At 41.8% G+C, this 13,836-nt stretch overlaps 2 protein-coding genes across 16 annotated transcripts in view; one reads left to right on the top strand and one right to left on the bottom strand.

Annotated features, from left to right (window-relative positions):
- The window catches only part of LOC136933033 (NACHT, LRR and PYD domains-containing protein 12-like), a 561,343-nt gene that overhangs the window by 379,102 nt on the left and 168,405 nt on the right, over window positions 1-13,836 (bottom strand). The gene's annotated exons all lie outside the window — the stretch shown is intronic.
- Window positions 13,568-13,836, top strand: part of LOC136933036 (NACHT, LRR and PYD domains-containing protein 12-like) — a 60,166-nt gene continuing 59,897 nt past the window's right edge. For all 3 annotated transcript variants that reach the window (XM_067228405.1, XM_067228404.1, XM_067228407.1), the window contains exon 1: window positions 13,568-13,761. In XM_067228405.1, the coding sequence (XP_067084506.1) occupies window positions 13,583-13,761 (179 nt within the window). In that variant the 5' untranslated portion in view covers window positions 13,568-13,582. The remainder of the gene's footprint in view (window positions 13,762-13,836) is intronic.

Genomic DNA, 13,836 nt, shown 5'->3' with positions numbered 1-13,836 from the left:
GTAAGAGGAAGTGAGGTAGTGCTCAGTACAGCTGATGGTGCAGTATGATGGAGTGGAGCTTGTTGTAAGAGGAAGGGAGGTAGTGCTCAGTACAGCTGATGGTGCAGTATGATGGAGTGGAGCTTGTTGTAAGAGGAAGTGAGGTAGTGCTCAGTACAGCTGATGGTGCAGTATGATGGAGTGGAGCTTGTTGTAAGAGGAAGTGAGGTAGTGCTCAGTACAGCTGATGGTGCAGTATGATGGAGTGGAGCTTGTTGTAAGAGGAAGTGAGGTAGTGCTCAGTACAGCTGATGGTGCAGTATGATGGAGTGGAGCTTGTTGTAAGAGGAAGTGAGGTAGTGCTCAGTACAGCTGATGGTGCAGTATGATGGAGTGGAGCTTGTTGTAAGAGGAAGTGAGGTAGTGCTCAGTACAGCTGATGGTGCAGTATGATGGAGTGGAGCTTGTTGTCTCCTCTGTTGTCTTCTGTTGTCTTATGTCAGTATGAGGTAAATGACTGAGGTACTGAATACGTTTTAACTGAGTTGTTTACATCATAGTGGTGTGTTCTTAATGAGGGTATAAAGTAAGTTGTGCTTCCTCTCTTAAGGTAACAGTCTGATAGAGCTGGATTCTACACTCCACACTACATAGGACCTTGCGGTCCCTGTCTGTGCAGCTGCCATACCACACTGTAACGCAACCAGTCAGTATGCTCTCTATAGTGCATCTGTAGAAGAGATGCCATGCCAAACTTCTTCAGTCTCCTCAAGAAGAAGAGGCGTTTCCAAGGCGCTTTGACCACCTTGTCCGTGTGCGCAGACCAGGTGAGATCCTTGCTGATGTTCACCCTGAGGAACCTGAAGCAGCTGACCTTCTCCACTTTGGATTCGTTGATGTGAAGGGGTGCATGCTCCTCCTCCTGCCGCCTCCTATAGTCCACAATCATCTCCTTGGTCTTGCTGACGTTGAGAGGTTATTGTCTATAGTATATTGTATTCAGTGGGTCTATGTATAGTATATAGTGAGTCTATAGTGGGTCTGTGTAGTGTGTAGTGTATGGTGTATAGCAGGTTTATGTAATGTGTAGTGTGTAGTATATAGTGGGGTATGTATAGTGTGTAGTTTATAATGGGTCTGTGTAGTGTATAGTATATAGTGGGGCTATGCAGTGTATAGTGTATATTATATAGAAGGTCTATGTAGTGTATATTTTATAGTGGGTCTATTTAGCGTATAGTGTATAGTATATAGTGGGTCTATGTAGTGTATAGTGTATAGTATATAGTGGGTCTATGTAGTGTATAGTGTATAGTATATAGTGGGTCTGTGTAGTGTATAGTGTATAGTATATAGTGGGTCTGTGTAGTGTATAGTGTATAGTATATAGTGGGTCTATGTAGTGTATAGTGTATAGTATATAGTGGATCTATGTAGTGTATAGTGTATAGTATATAGTGGGTCTGTGTTTAGTCTTTCAGCAACAGTCTGGTAGCTTCCTCTCCTCCTCTCCTCCTCTTCATCATCCCTGGTCAGAAAGAGTTGACAGGTGAAAAGTCATTCCCAGTGTTCACATCTTCATTGCATGTACTTGGTAGTTAATGACTTCAGAAAATCACTTAAATATAGGAAACAAGCATACAGAGGTCCTCAAGACTGAATCAGATATGATTCAAGTCAACCTTTGGCACTTATTTTTTATGTTTTGGCTCCCCGCAATGTTTTTGGGGCTATCTTGTTGTTATTATCAGTGACCTATGCACTTTGTAAAGCTCTCTCTTGGAAGTCGCTTTGGATAAAAGCGTCTGCTAAATGAGTAAATGGAAATGGAAATAAGGTTAGTGTGGTGATATTACCGGGCATGATTCACAGCAGCATATTGATTCTGGAAAAGGGTTCTGTAGTCAAAACTGCAAATCTTCAACATCCATTTACATTTACATTTTAGTCATTTAGCAGACGCTCTTATCCAGAGCGACTTACAGTAAGTAAAGTCGCTCTGGATTCTAGATCCAGTCTAGATTGTTACATACCTGTGCTCCAGTCTAGATGGTTACATACCTGTGCTCCAGTCTAGATGGTCACATACCTGTGCTCCAGTCTAGATGGTCACATACCTGTACTCCAGTCTAGATGGTCACATACCTGTACTCCAGTCTAGATGGTCACATACCTGTACTCCAGTCTAGATGGTTACATACCTGTGCTCCAGTCTAGATGGTTACATACCTGTACTCCAGTCTAGATGGTCACATACCTGTACTCCAGTCTAGATGGTTAGATACTTGTACTCCAGTCTAGATGGTCACATACCTGTACTCCAGTCTAGATGGTTAGATACTTGTACTCCAGTCTAGATGGTCACATACCTGTGCTCCAGTCTAGATGGTCACATACCTGTACTCCAGTCTAGATGGTTACATACCTGTACTCCAGTCTAGATGGTTACATAGCAAGCCATGCACTCTTACAGAAGTAAGTTCCAGACGAGTTAAAACGAGACTCCAAACAGGATCAACTGGTCCAACCAGAAGTGTGTGTGGGTGATTGTATGTGGGTGTGACACATTCAAATATGTACTGTATGTTAGTGTACATTACTGTCAGACGCACACAGAACCAGATGGAGCACAGAGAGGAGGCTGATGGTGAAACCAGAGTTTTATAAAGGTCAGTAGAATGGTGTTTATTCACATGTTGGAGAGTGAAGGATTTACCGTCAGTCCAGAATAGGTTATGATTAAGTAAATTAGCACCCCTAACCCTGGTCTGATGTCTTATCCTTTCAAATACTGTTTGTATTACAGGTGTGTTTGTTTGACAGCATCGATCCTAGGCTGTACAATATAACATTGTTTCATGTCCATTAAACATGTCTAGTGTGTCTGTAAATGTGATCATAAGCTAAAAGGTGTTAGAAACACAGCCAGTCAGTGGTTAAGGACCTCCTACCTGTGATGATTGACAGGAAGAGGATGTACTGTGTATCAGTTAACAGTGGCCAGGGAAGGAGACCGGCTATGACAGTTGACAAGGAAACTATACATGTGTAATTAAGGGTTTGAATGAACGTATCAAGTGTATATATCCTATTTAGAGTGCTTTCGTCCTCTGTAGACTGGGTAGCTAGTGCTAACAGCTTTTGGTTGTGGTTCAAAGAGATGGCTAGCCCATGACAACCCATAATGACATAAACCTTCATTCAATACACCCCCAGGTGTAAACCTGTTCCACATGTTCCTCTGTGCATTGGTGAAGGTTTCATTTGCACAGTGCAAGAGTATCCTGAGCATGAGAGAGACCCTGATCAGAGACAGGACAGAGAGAGGAGGGTTCTGGCAGGGCAGGTGATCAGAGACAGGACAGAGAGAGGAGGGTTCTGGCAGGGCAGGTGATCAGAGACAGGACAGAGAGAGAGAGGAGGGTTCTGGCAGGGCAGGTGATCAGAGACAGGACAGAGAGAGGAGGGTTCTGGCAGGGTAGGTGATCAGAAACAGGGCAGAGAGAGGAGGGTTCTGGCAGGGTAGGTGATCAGAGACAGGACAGAGAGAGAGAGGAGGGTTCTGGCAGGGCAGGTGATCAGAGACAGGACAGAGAGAAGAGGGTTCTGGCAGGGCAGGTGATCAGAGACAGGGCAGAGAGAGGTCATGGGGTCATTTATTTGTGAATCGCGTTACATTTGTGAATCACGAAAAACATTTATGAATCGCGTTACATTTATTTTTGAATCATGAAATACATTTGTGAATCGTGTTACGTTTGTTTGTTTGAATTATGAAACTAATCTAACTCCATACTGTACAGCCTTGCGATATGATATTCTCATATCCTGATATAGATCCTTTCATATCCCGATACCGATACATATCACAATATGGCCCATTTTCAATCAATTCCATGAATACATAGTTGATATAAAACGACCACATGGAGAGGCTCAACATTTTAGCCAGTTTGGTTGCATATGCTCCCGAAATGTTATCTGTGCAACCTCAAAATATATTTGGGAGTGTAGCAGACTATTTGTACATAATTCTCTGGACAGGTTCAAGTGGACACTGCACCTTTAAGGGTGCAGTGAGGTCTGGGCTATGTTGTGGGTAGATAGTCTCTTTCAGCTAATGCTCACATTACCAACTTTTAGCTCCTCCTCCTGTTTCCTATTGGTTCTTTATACAGGAGTGTACCTCCTTCTGGTTCCTATTGGTCCATATAAGGAGGCGGATAAGGCATGAAATGAGAGAAGTAGGGTGAGGCACAGGTAAAAGTGAAAGTCTAAATATTTTGCACAGGACTATATGAATCTGTAAGGCAGATTCTCAGACTGAAAAGCAGACTTTAAAGTAAGTGATTTTACAATATTATTTCAGAGTATCAATGTACACATACATTAACAGACAAGGTTATATTCCAGAGTTTCTTCATTTTAGTAATTAACTAGAGTTTTCTAAGAGGAAGTAAAATACAATTTTGCTCAGTCTTATGGCCGACCTTCAGTACCAAGTGAAAACAAATCCAACTATGATCTAAAAAACGTTAATTGTTTCACTTAATCAACCAGCCATGCTGTTGTTGGTCATTTGTCAAGTTATTCTAAATACCGTAATTACAATAACATTGTTCTAATCCTGTAAACTACATAAACATAGATAATCTTACCTCCACACAGACACACGTCATAGGTTACTGATCCATCAAGGTTTTCTAAGAAGAAGTGAGGTAGTGCTTAGTCCAGCTGATGGTGCAGTATGATGGAGTGGAGCTTGTTGTAAGAGGAAGTGAGGTAGTGCTCAGTACAGCTGATGGTGCAGTATGATGGAGTGGAGCTTGTTGTAAGAGGAAGTGAGGTAGTGCTCAGTACAGCTGATGGTGCAGTATGATGGAGTGGAGCTTGTTGTAAGAGGAAGTGAGGTAGTGCTCAGTACAGCTGATGGTGCAGTATGATGGAGTGGAGCTTGTTGTAAGAGGAAGGGAGGTAGTGCTCAGTACAGCTGATGGTGCAGTATGATGGAGTGGAGCTTGTTGTAAGAGGAAGTGAGGTAGTGCTCAGTACAGCTGATGGTGCAGTATGATGGAGTGGAGCTTGTTGTAAGAGGAAGTGAGGTAGTGCTCAGTACAGCTGATGGTGCAGTATGATGGAGTGGAGCTTGTTGTAAGAGGAAGTGAGGTAGTGCTCAGTACAGCTGATGGTGCAGTATGATGGAGTGGAGCTTGTTGTAAGAGGAAGTGAGGTAGTGCTCAGTACAGCTGATGGTGCAGTATGATGGAGTGGAGCTTGTTGTAAGAGGAAGTGAGGTAGTGCTCAGTACAGCTGATGGTGCAGTATGATGGAGTGGAGCTTGTTGTCTCCTCTGTTGTCTTCTGTTGTCTTATGTCAGTATGAGGTAAATGACTGAGGTACTGAATACGTTTTAACTGAGTTGTTTACATCATAGTGGTGTGTTCTTAATGAGGGTATAAAGTAAGTTGTGCTTCCTCTCTTAAGGTAACAGTCTGATAGAGCTGGATTCTACACTCCACACTACATAGGACCTTGCGGTCCCTGTCTGTGCAGCTGCCATACCACACTGTAACGCAACCAGTCAGTATGCTCTCTATAGTGCATCTGTAGAAGAGATGCCATGCCAAACTTCTTCAGTCTCCTCAAGAAGAAGAGGCGTTTCCAAGGCGCTTTGACCACCTTGTCCGTGTGCGCAGACCAGGTGAGATCCTTGCTGATGTTCACCCTGAGGAACCTGAAGCAGCTGACCTTCTCCACTTTGGATTCGTTGATGTGAAGGGGTGCATGCTCCTCCTCCTGCCGCCTCCTATAGTCCACAATCATCTCCTTGGTCTTGCTGACGTTGAGAGGTTATTGTCTATAGTATATTGTATTCAGTGGGTCTATGTATAGTATATAGTGAGTCTATAGTGGGTCTGTGTAGTGTGTAGTGTATGGTGTATAGCAGGTTTATGTAATGTGTAGTGTGTAGTATATAGTGGGGTATGTATAGTGTGTAGTTTATAATGGGTCTGTGTAGTGTATAGTATATAGTGGGGCTATGCAGTGTATAGTGTATATTATATAGAAGGTCTATGTAGTGTATATTTTATAGTGGGTCTATTTAGCGTATAGTGTATAGTATATAGTGGGTCTATGTAGTGTATAGTGTATAGTATATAGTGGGTCTATGTAGTGTATAGTGTATAGTATAAAGTGGGTCTGTGTAGTGTATAGTGTATAGTATATAGTGGGTCTGTGTAGTGTATAGTGTATAGTATATAGTGGGTCTGTGTAGTGTATAGTGTATAGTATAAAGTGGGTCTGTGTAGTGTATAGTGTATAGTATATAGTGGGTCTGTGTAGTGTATAGTGTATAGTATATAGTGGGTCTGTGTAGTGTATAGTGTATAGTATATAGTGGGTCTGTGTAGTGTATAGTGTATAGTATATAGTGGGTCTATGTAGTGTATAGTGTATAGTATATAGTGGGTCTATGTAGTGTATAGTATATAGTGGGTCTGTGTTTAGTCTTTCAGCAACAGTCTGGTAGCTTCCTCTCCTCCTCTCCTCCTCTTCATCATCCCTGGTCAGAAAGAGTTGACAGGTGAAAAGTCATTCCCAGTGTTCACATCTTCATTGCATGTACTTGGTAGTTAATGACTTCAGAAAATCACTTAAATATAGGAAACAAGCATACAGAGGTCCTCAAGACTGAATCAGATATGATTCAAGTCAACCTTTGGCACTTATTTTTTATGTTTTGGCTCCCCGCAATGTTTTTGGGGCTATCTTGTTGTTATTATCAGTGACCTATGCACTTTGTAAAGCTCTCTCTTGGAAGTCGCTTTGGATAAAAGCGTCTGCTAAATGAGTAAATGGAAATGGAAATAAGGTTAGTGTGGTGATATTACCGGGCATGATTCACAGCAGCATATTGATTCTGGAAAAGGGTTCTGTAGTCAAAACTGCAAATCTTCAACATCCATTTACATTTACATTTTAGTCATTTAGCAGACGCTCTTATCCAGAGCGACTTACAGTAAGTACAGGGACATTCCCCTGAGGCAAGTAGGGTGAAGTGCCTTGCCCAAGGACACAACATCAGTTTGCATGACCAGGAATCGAACTGGCAACCTTCGGATTACTAGCCCGATTCCCTCACCGCTCAGCCACCTGACTCCCTCCCTGACATCCATGGGTGTAGATATTGGATTGTAATAATTTGTTGATACCACAGCAATTTGAATGAAATAGATGTTTTAGGCTGGTGTTTTCACATGGTTGAAAATGACAAAAGCCACTGTATATGTGGTGAGTCAGACAATGTGGACAGTATATAGACCAACCCTGCCATCCATTATCACACTGTTTTTGTTTTCTGTTGTTGTCACTACTGTCATTGAAACGTCATTGTCATAAATCCCAGTGATGGGACCCAAATGCAGACCGGGACTGGTAGGTGGTGAAAAAAAAGGTATTTATTGGGGACAGGTGGGTACAGGTGATGGTGGTAACAAACGTGCAGGTCGGTGGTGAGGGTGGCTAGGCGGGAGTGAATGGGTCTCCAGGGTGCAGAGGCTGAAACAGAGGAGCAGGAGTCCGGTCAGAAAAATAAGGAAAAGTTTGCAAAGCGAACAGGATGACTAGTGGTATACTTTAAATACAGGCACTAAAGCGCAACGTACTGGTACGTCTAACGATCCGGCAGGGACTGGATGTCAGGCCACAGGTTAAGTAGTGGTAACGATGATCAGGAGCAGGTGTGTAATGGAAACAAGCTCAGGGGGGTGGGGCCGTGACAGTCATTGTCTTACTGTAGTTGAGGAATTGAGATGTTACTGTAATTGAGTTATTGTTGCTATATACTTAAGCAGGGACACAACAAGGAGAGGAGAGGACAGAGACACAACAAGGAGAGGAGAGGGAGGGAGAGGAGGACAGAGACACAACAAGGAGAGGAGAGGACAGAGACACAACAAGGAGAGGAGAGGGAGGGAGAGGAGGACAGAGACACAACAAGGAGAGGAGAGGGAGGGTGAGGAGGACAGAGACACAACAAGGAGAGGAGAGGGAGGGAGAGGAGGACAGAGACACAACAAGAAGAGGAGAGGGTCTCTGTCTCTGTCAAAGCCCGGGACTTTGAAACGCAGACCGGCCCGCCACCTGTGTACAGTTGCTACAGTTTTTTTCAGTCGCTAACAAGCATTTGTCCAAACAGTTGTCACATTTTCAAAACTCTAAACACAATTAGCACAGCATCAGTCTTTTTTGTCCATACAATTCACATATTTCATGTCTTTTTCACACAATATGCAGTCAGTGAACACATTTCCGCTTACATTTTCTTAACAGACAAGCTATACCTCCCAACAAAATGATGGATTGTTTGTGTAGTATTTACGAATGTTAAAACACAACATCCCACAATAGCAAAAACAATTATCCAAACCTTAGATACAGTATAAAAACATCTGCTTCTGCAATGATATTAGTTCAAAAACAACATATCTCTATTTTTTTTTAAGACAATTGAAAAATGGACACACAGCTGATTTATGTTGGGTAAAGTGGGCCAACCACAGCGGATTCCAGTCTGGCTTAGACTCAGTGGCAGGGGTTATTTCCTTCAATTACTATAAAAGAAGGACTTTGAAGAGTGATGTTTTTGGAAACAGAAAAATACAAACACTGTAATGTCTGGACGAGGAAGAGCAAGGGGCCCAGGGAGAAGAGCAGGCCCAGTGAGAGATGGAGGGAGAGGTGCAGAAGCAGTGAGAGATGCAGAAGGAGGTGCAGGTGCAGTGAGAGGAGCAGTGAGAGGAGCAGGGCTGGGGAGAAGAGCAGGCCCAAGGAGAGGGCAAGGTAGAGGTGTAAGAATGCGTGGTGGTGGCATTCCAAGGGCTGCAAGAACAGTAGTCAGTGATGAAATTCGTGCCACTATCATTGACCATGTTGATGAAAACATGGTCAAATGGCCTAACCCTGAAGATCGCAGGGATTAGATACAGTCATTTAATGCTTTTTTGTTCCCCCTTTTTTATCTGGGGTTTTTGCTGGGGGGTTTTTTACGGAATGCTCTTGTGTTTCATGGATATTTTGTTCACTGTAAGCATTACTGTAAAACCTTTTCTGTTCTATTACTGTATACTGCGTTTATACTGTACTTCCTTTAGTAAACAGTAAGGGGAAAAAAAACTTATTTGCTTTTTACTGAAATGTGTTTGAATGTGAACATTATTGTACATGTGGACATACAGTTCCCAACCAAGAAATTTAGTGTAAAAGGTGGATTGCATGTTTTGCATGCAAATACCTGAAACATAAGTCTATGCAGTTTTTATAATGTCAACAATAGCCAGTATTTTGAAACCTGGTGTACTTTGATTGACTGCATGTACCTTGTGAAGTGAAAACAAGTGTTATTCTTTGACACAATAATTTCATTTTGAATCAGATTTCCAGTGTTTTGGTAAAGAAGTAGAGAGAGTAGATAAGGATAAGAGCGTCTGCAAAAATGACTAAATGTAAATGTAAAGTCAGTGTGTGCAGAGAAACATGTGTTCTGTCTTGAAATGGAGAGTTAGTATATACGTATTTAACAAAATGTGTTTTTGAGAAGAAAATTATGCATTTGGCCAATTGTGTTTTGTAGGTGTCAGTCTGTGTTAAGAGTTTAGAAAAAGTATCCGAAGTATGGTTACAGTTTTTTACAATTGTTAAAACACAACTTTGGAAACTAGGCTGGTTTTATCAAAATACTTATCACAATTCACAAAACCACACACCCAATCTGCAAAATACCTAATATTTCCTGCAAAATGAAGCCCTGCAATTAAAACTACATATAGTCAGTGCAACATATGCACAGCAGTTATATTTACATTGGACTGAACAAAAATATGCTCACAAAAAACAGTAAAATGAAAAAGAAAATTGCAGAAAAAATAGATAGAAAAAAAAGAGGCAAACACAAATAACTAGGGAATGTCTATAATGGTTCTGTGGCCAATGACTTTTCTCCCCCTTCTTCTGGTCTTCGCTAAGTTGAACCCAGCCTCTTCTATAAAGATGAACTCATGTGGGATTGCATGAGCATCCATTTCCAGTACTCCCTGAAAACAAAGAACAAAAATTAGTCAATATGGTGTTATCCAGTACACTGGGAAACAATGTTGTGTGTAGTGTACTGCAGTCAATATTGTACTTACATCCACATATGCTCGTCTGACCTCTTTGTTTCTTTGAGAGTTTCTCTCAAATGGCACCTTATAAAGTTGTTTCATTCTGATTTGGTTTCGCTTGAGAATGCGAGCAAATGTGGACAGACTGACTCGTTGAATGTTGTTGAATATGGTGTTTTCTTGGATGATGTGGCTTTGAATTTCTCGTAATCTGATTTGATTATTTTCCATAACCAAGTTTACAATGGCAGCATCCTGTACCCCGGTGAACATTTGGCCACTTCCTCCACCATGGTTGCATCTCTCAGTCCTTTAGAAAAACAAAAAAACTATAATATAGGGCTTGGACAATGCAGCCTAAATATATTTCTCCACAGTAGAGTAAATTGTACAGGAAACTTGTACAGTTAGTGTATGACATCAGCCATGGGGTGTACTTCATAGTGTGAAAGAAATGTTGGTTACATACCTGTGCTCCAGTCTAGATGGTTACATACCTGTGCTCCAGTCTAGATGGTTACATACCTGTGCTCCAGTCTAGATTGTTACATACCTGTGCTCCAGTCTAGATTGTTACATACCTGTGCTCCAGTCTAGATTGTTACATACCTGTACTCCAGTCTAGATGGTTACATACCTGTACTCCAGTCTAGATGGTCACATACCTGTACTCCAGTCTAGATGGTCACATACCTGTACTCCAGTCTAGATGGTTACATACCTGTACTCCAGTCTAGATGGTCACATACCTGTACTCCAGTCTAGATGGTCACATACCTGTACTCCAGTCTAGATGGTTACATACCTGTACTCCAGTCTAGATGGTCACATACCTGTACTCCAGTCTAGATGGTTACATACCTGTACTCCAGTCTAGATGGTTACATACCTGTACTCCAGTCTAGATGGTCACATACCTGTGCTCCAGTCTAGATGGTTACATACCTGTACTCCAGTCTAGATGGTTACATACCTGTACTCCAGTCTAGATGGTTACATACCTGTACTCCAGTCTAGATGGTTACATACCTGTACTCCAGTCTAGATGGTCACATACCTGTACTCCAGTCTAGATGGTTACATACCTGTACTCCAGTCTAGATGGTTACATACCTGTACTCCAGTCTAGATGGTTACATACCTGTACTCCAGTCTAGATGGTTACATACCTGTACTCCAGTCTAGATGGTTACATACCTGTACTCCAGTCTAGATGGTTACATACCTGTGCTCCAGTCTAGATGGTCACATACCTGTACTCCAGTCTAGATGGTTACATACCTGTACTCCAGTCTAGATGGTTACATACCTGTACTCCAGTCTAGATGGTCACATACCTGTACTCCAGTCTAGATGGTTACATACCTGTACTCCAGTCTAGATGGTTACATACCTGTACTCCAGTCTAGATGGTCACATACCTGTACTCCAGTCTAGATGGTTACATACCTGTACTCCAGTCTAGATGGTCACATACCTGTGCTCCAGTCTAGATGGTTACATACCTGTACTCCAGTCTAGATGGTTACATACCTGTACTCCAGTCTAGATGGTTACATACCTGTACTCCAGTCTAGATGGTTACATACCTGTACTCCAGTCTAGATGGTTACATACCTGTACTCCAGTCTAGATGGTTACATACCTGTACTCCAGTCTAGATGGTCACATACCTGTACTCCAGTCTAGATGGTTACATACCTGTACTCCAGTCTAGATGGTTACATACCTGTACTCCAGTCTAGATGTCCGGATGACAGAGGCAACAGTAAAACGGCCCCCTCTCATTCTCCCTCCCCCTCTCATTCTCCCTCCCCCTCTCATTCTCCCTCCCCCTCTCATTCTCATTCTCCCTCCCCCTCTCATTCTCATTCTCCCTCCCCCTCTCATTCTCCCTCCCCCTCTCATTCTCCCTCCCCCTCTCATTCTCCCTCCCCCTCTCATTCTTGCTCCCCCTCTCATTCTCCCCCTCCCTCTTCCTGCAACGTCTTCCATTGTTGTTGTAAAAAAAAAAGTGCTCATCTGTGGTCTTTTCATAGTGTTTACTTCCTGAATGAAGTGGTAACAATTGACCATTGATTTAAAAAGTGCCATTTTGAATTGCAAAATGTGTGTAAAGCAGAAAATGTGTTTAGACTTTTGGAGACTTGAAAAGAGTTTTTGGGAGGGGGGTGTCTAACTCACTGTGTGTGATAAAGAGGGGTGTGTCAGTTTAAATAATTGTGCTGTGCATGTCATTTTAGTGTGTTAGCAGTTGGAAAAAAACTGGAAGTAACTGTTCTAGATCTAAAGCAAAGCTGCTTGAGAACACACTGAATCATCAGTTTAGGTGTCAGAGACAGAACAGAACACCATGATATTAATAATCATATTCTACTGAAATGTGAACATTAGCGCCATACATTACATATAGATTCATCTAATTGTAGCTTCTTAGCCATATGTTGTGGATTCATTAAAATCAACTATATACATTATATAATGAAATAGATCATTACATTTCTTATGTGTGGTGTTTCTCCTGCGTGTTTGTCTCTTTTCAGCTCCTGCTCTTAGGATCAAGTTTCAGCTCCTCCTGTTTCCTATTGGCTGATATAAGGAGGTGGGTGAGGCCTGAAATGAAAGAGGAGGGTTAGGTGAAAGTGAAAGTCAAAATATCTTTTACAGGATCCATTTTGTGACTAAAAGAATGTGTAAAACAGATTCTCAAACTGAAAAGAAGATTTTAAAGTAAGTCATTTTACAATATTCTTTCCCAGTATCAATGTACACATACAGTAAAAGAGAAGGGGAGGTTTCAGAGTTATGGCATCTTAGTACCACAGTTTTCTAACAGGAAATGAAACGGCTTTTCGCTCAGTCTAATGGCCAACATGCAACAAGTTATAACTAACTCACTATGGTCTAATAATATCAAGATCACTTTTATTGTTTCATATAATTAACCAGCCATGGTGTTGATGGTCGTTTAGAAACGAATTATAAATCTTCCAATTACATTTTTTTCTTCACATATACTAAAAACTAACGTACATCCACAGAGACATGTGACAGGTCCGTTAAGGTTTTTCTAAGAGGAAGTGAGTTAGTGCTCAGTACTTGTTGTCTTATCTTATGTCAGTATCAGACTGAGATACTGAAGTAGTTTTAACAAAGCTGTTTTTGTCACATTGGTGTGTTATCAATGTTTATCAATGAACAGTTTTTGTTTTGTATGTGTTTTAATTGAGTTGTTTACATCATAGAGGGGTGTTATGAATCAGGGTAAAAAGTAAGTTATCCTATCCTTCTTCTCTTGAGGTAGCAGTTTAATAAGGTTGGATTCTAACTTGTTTGTTTACAGGTCTGGCTTCAAAATACTTCTACTAATCAGACCCTGAAGAGGAACGTTCTGTATTTTAGAGAGTGGAGGGAGAGAAGAGGGTGGTATTGCCTCTAAAATGAGTCTCTCAGGGGAGAGAGAGGAGGGGGGCACTGCCTCTAAAATGAGTCACCCTGGGGAGAGAGAGGAGGGGGTCCCTGCCTCTAAAATGAGTCACCCTGGGGAGAGAGAGGAGGGGGTCCCTGCCTCTAAAATGAGTCTCCCTGGGGAACATGACATGGACACCAAAGCTAAGAGGTAAGATGAGAATCCATAACTGTTCATGACTGTTCTCCATCTCAGAGCTCAGCAGTGATATTATGACATCATCAT

The sequence above is a fragment of the Osmerus mordax genome, chromosome 24 (assembly GCF_038355195.1).
Source record: "Osmerus mordax isolate fOsmMor3 chromosome 24, fOsmMor3.pri, whole genome shotgun sequence".
Classification (NCBI taxonomy): domain Eukaryota; kingdom Metazoa; phylum Chordata; class Actinopteri; order Osmeriformes; family Osmeridae; genus Osmerus; species Osmerus mordax.
This window is presented reverse-complemented; position numbering and strand designations above follow the sequence as displayed.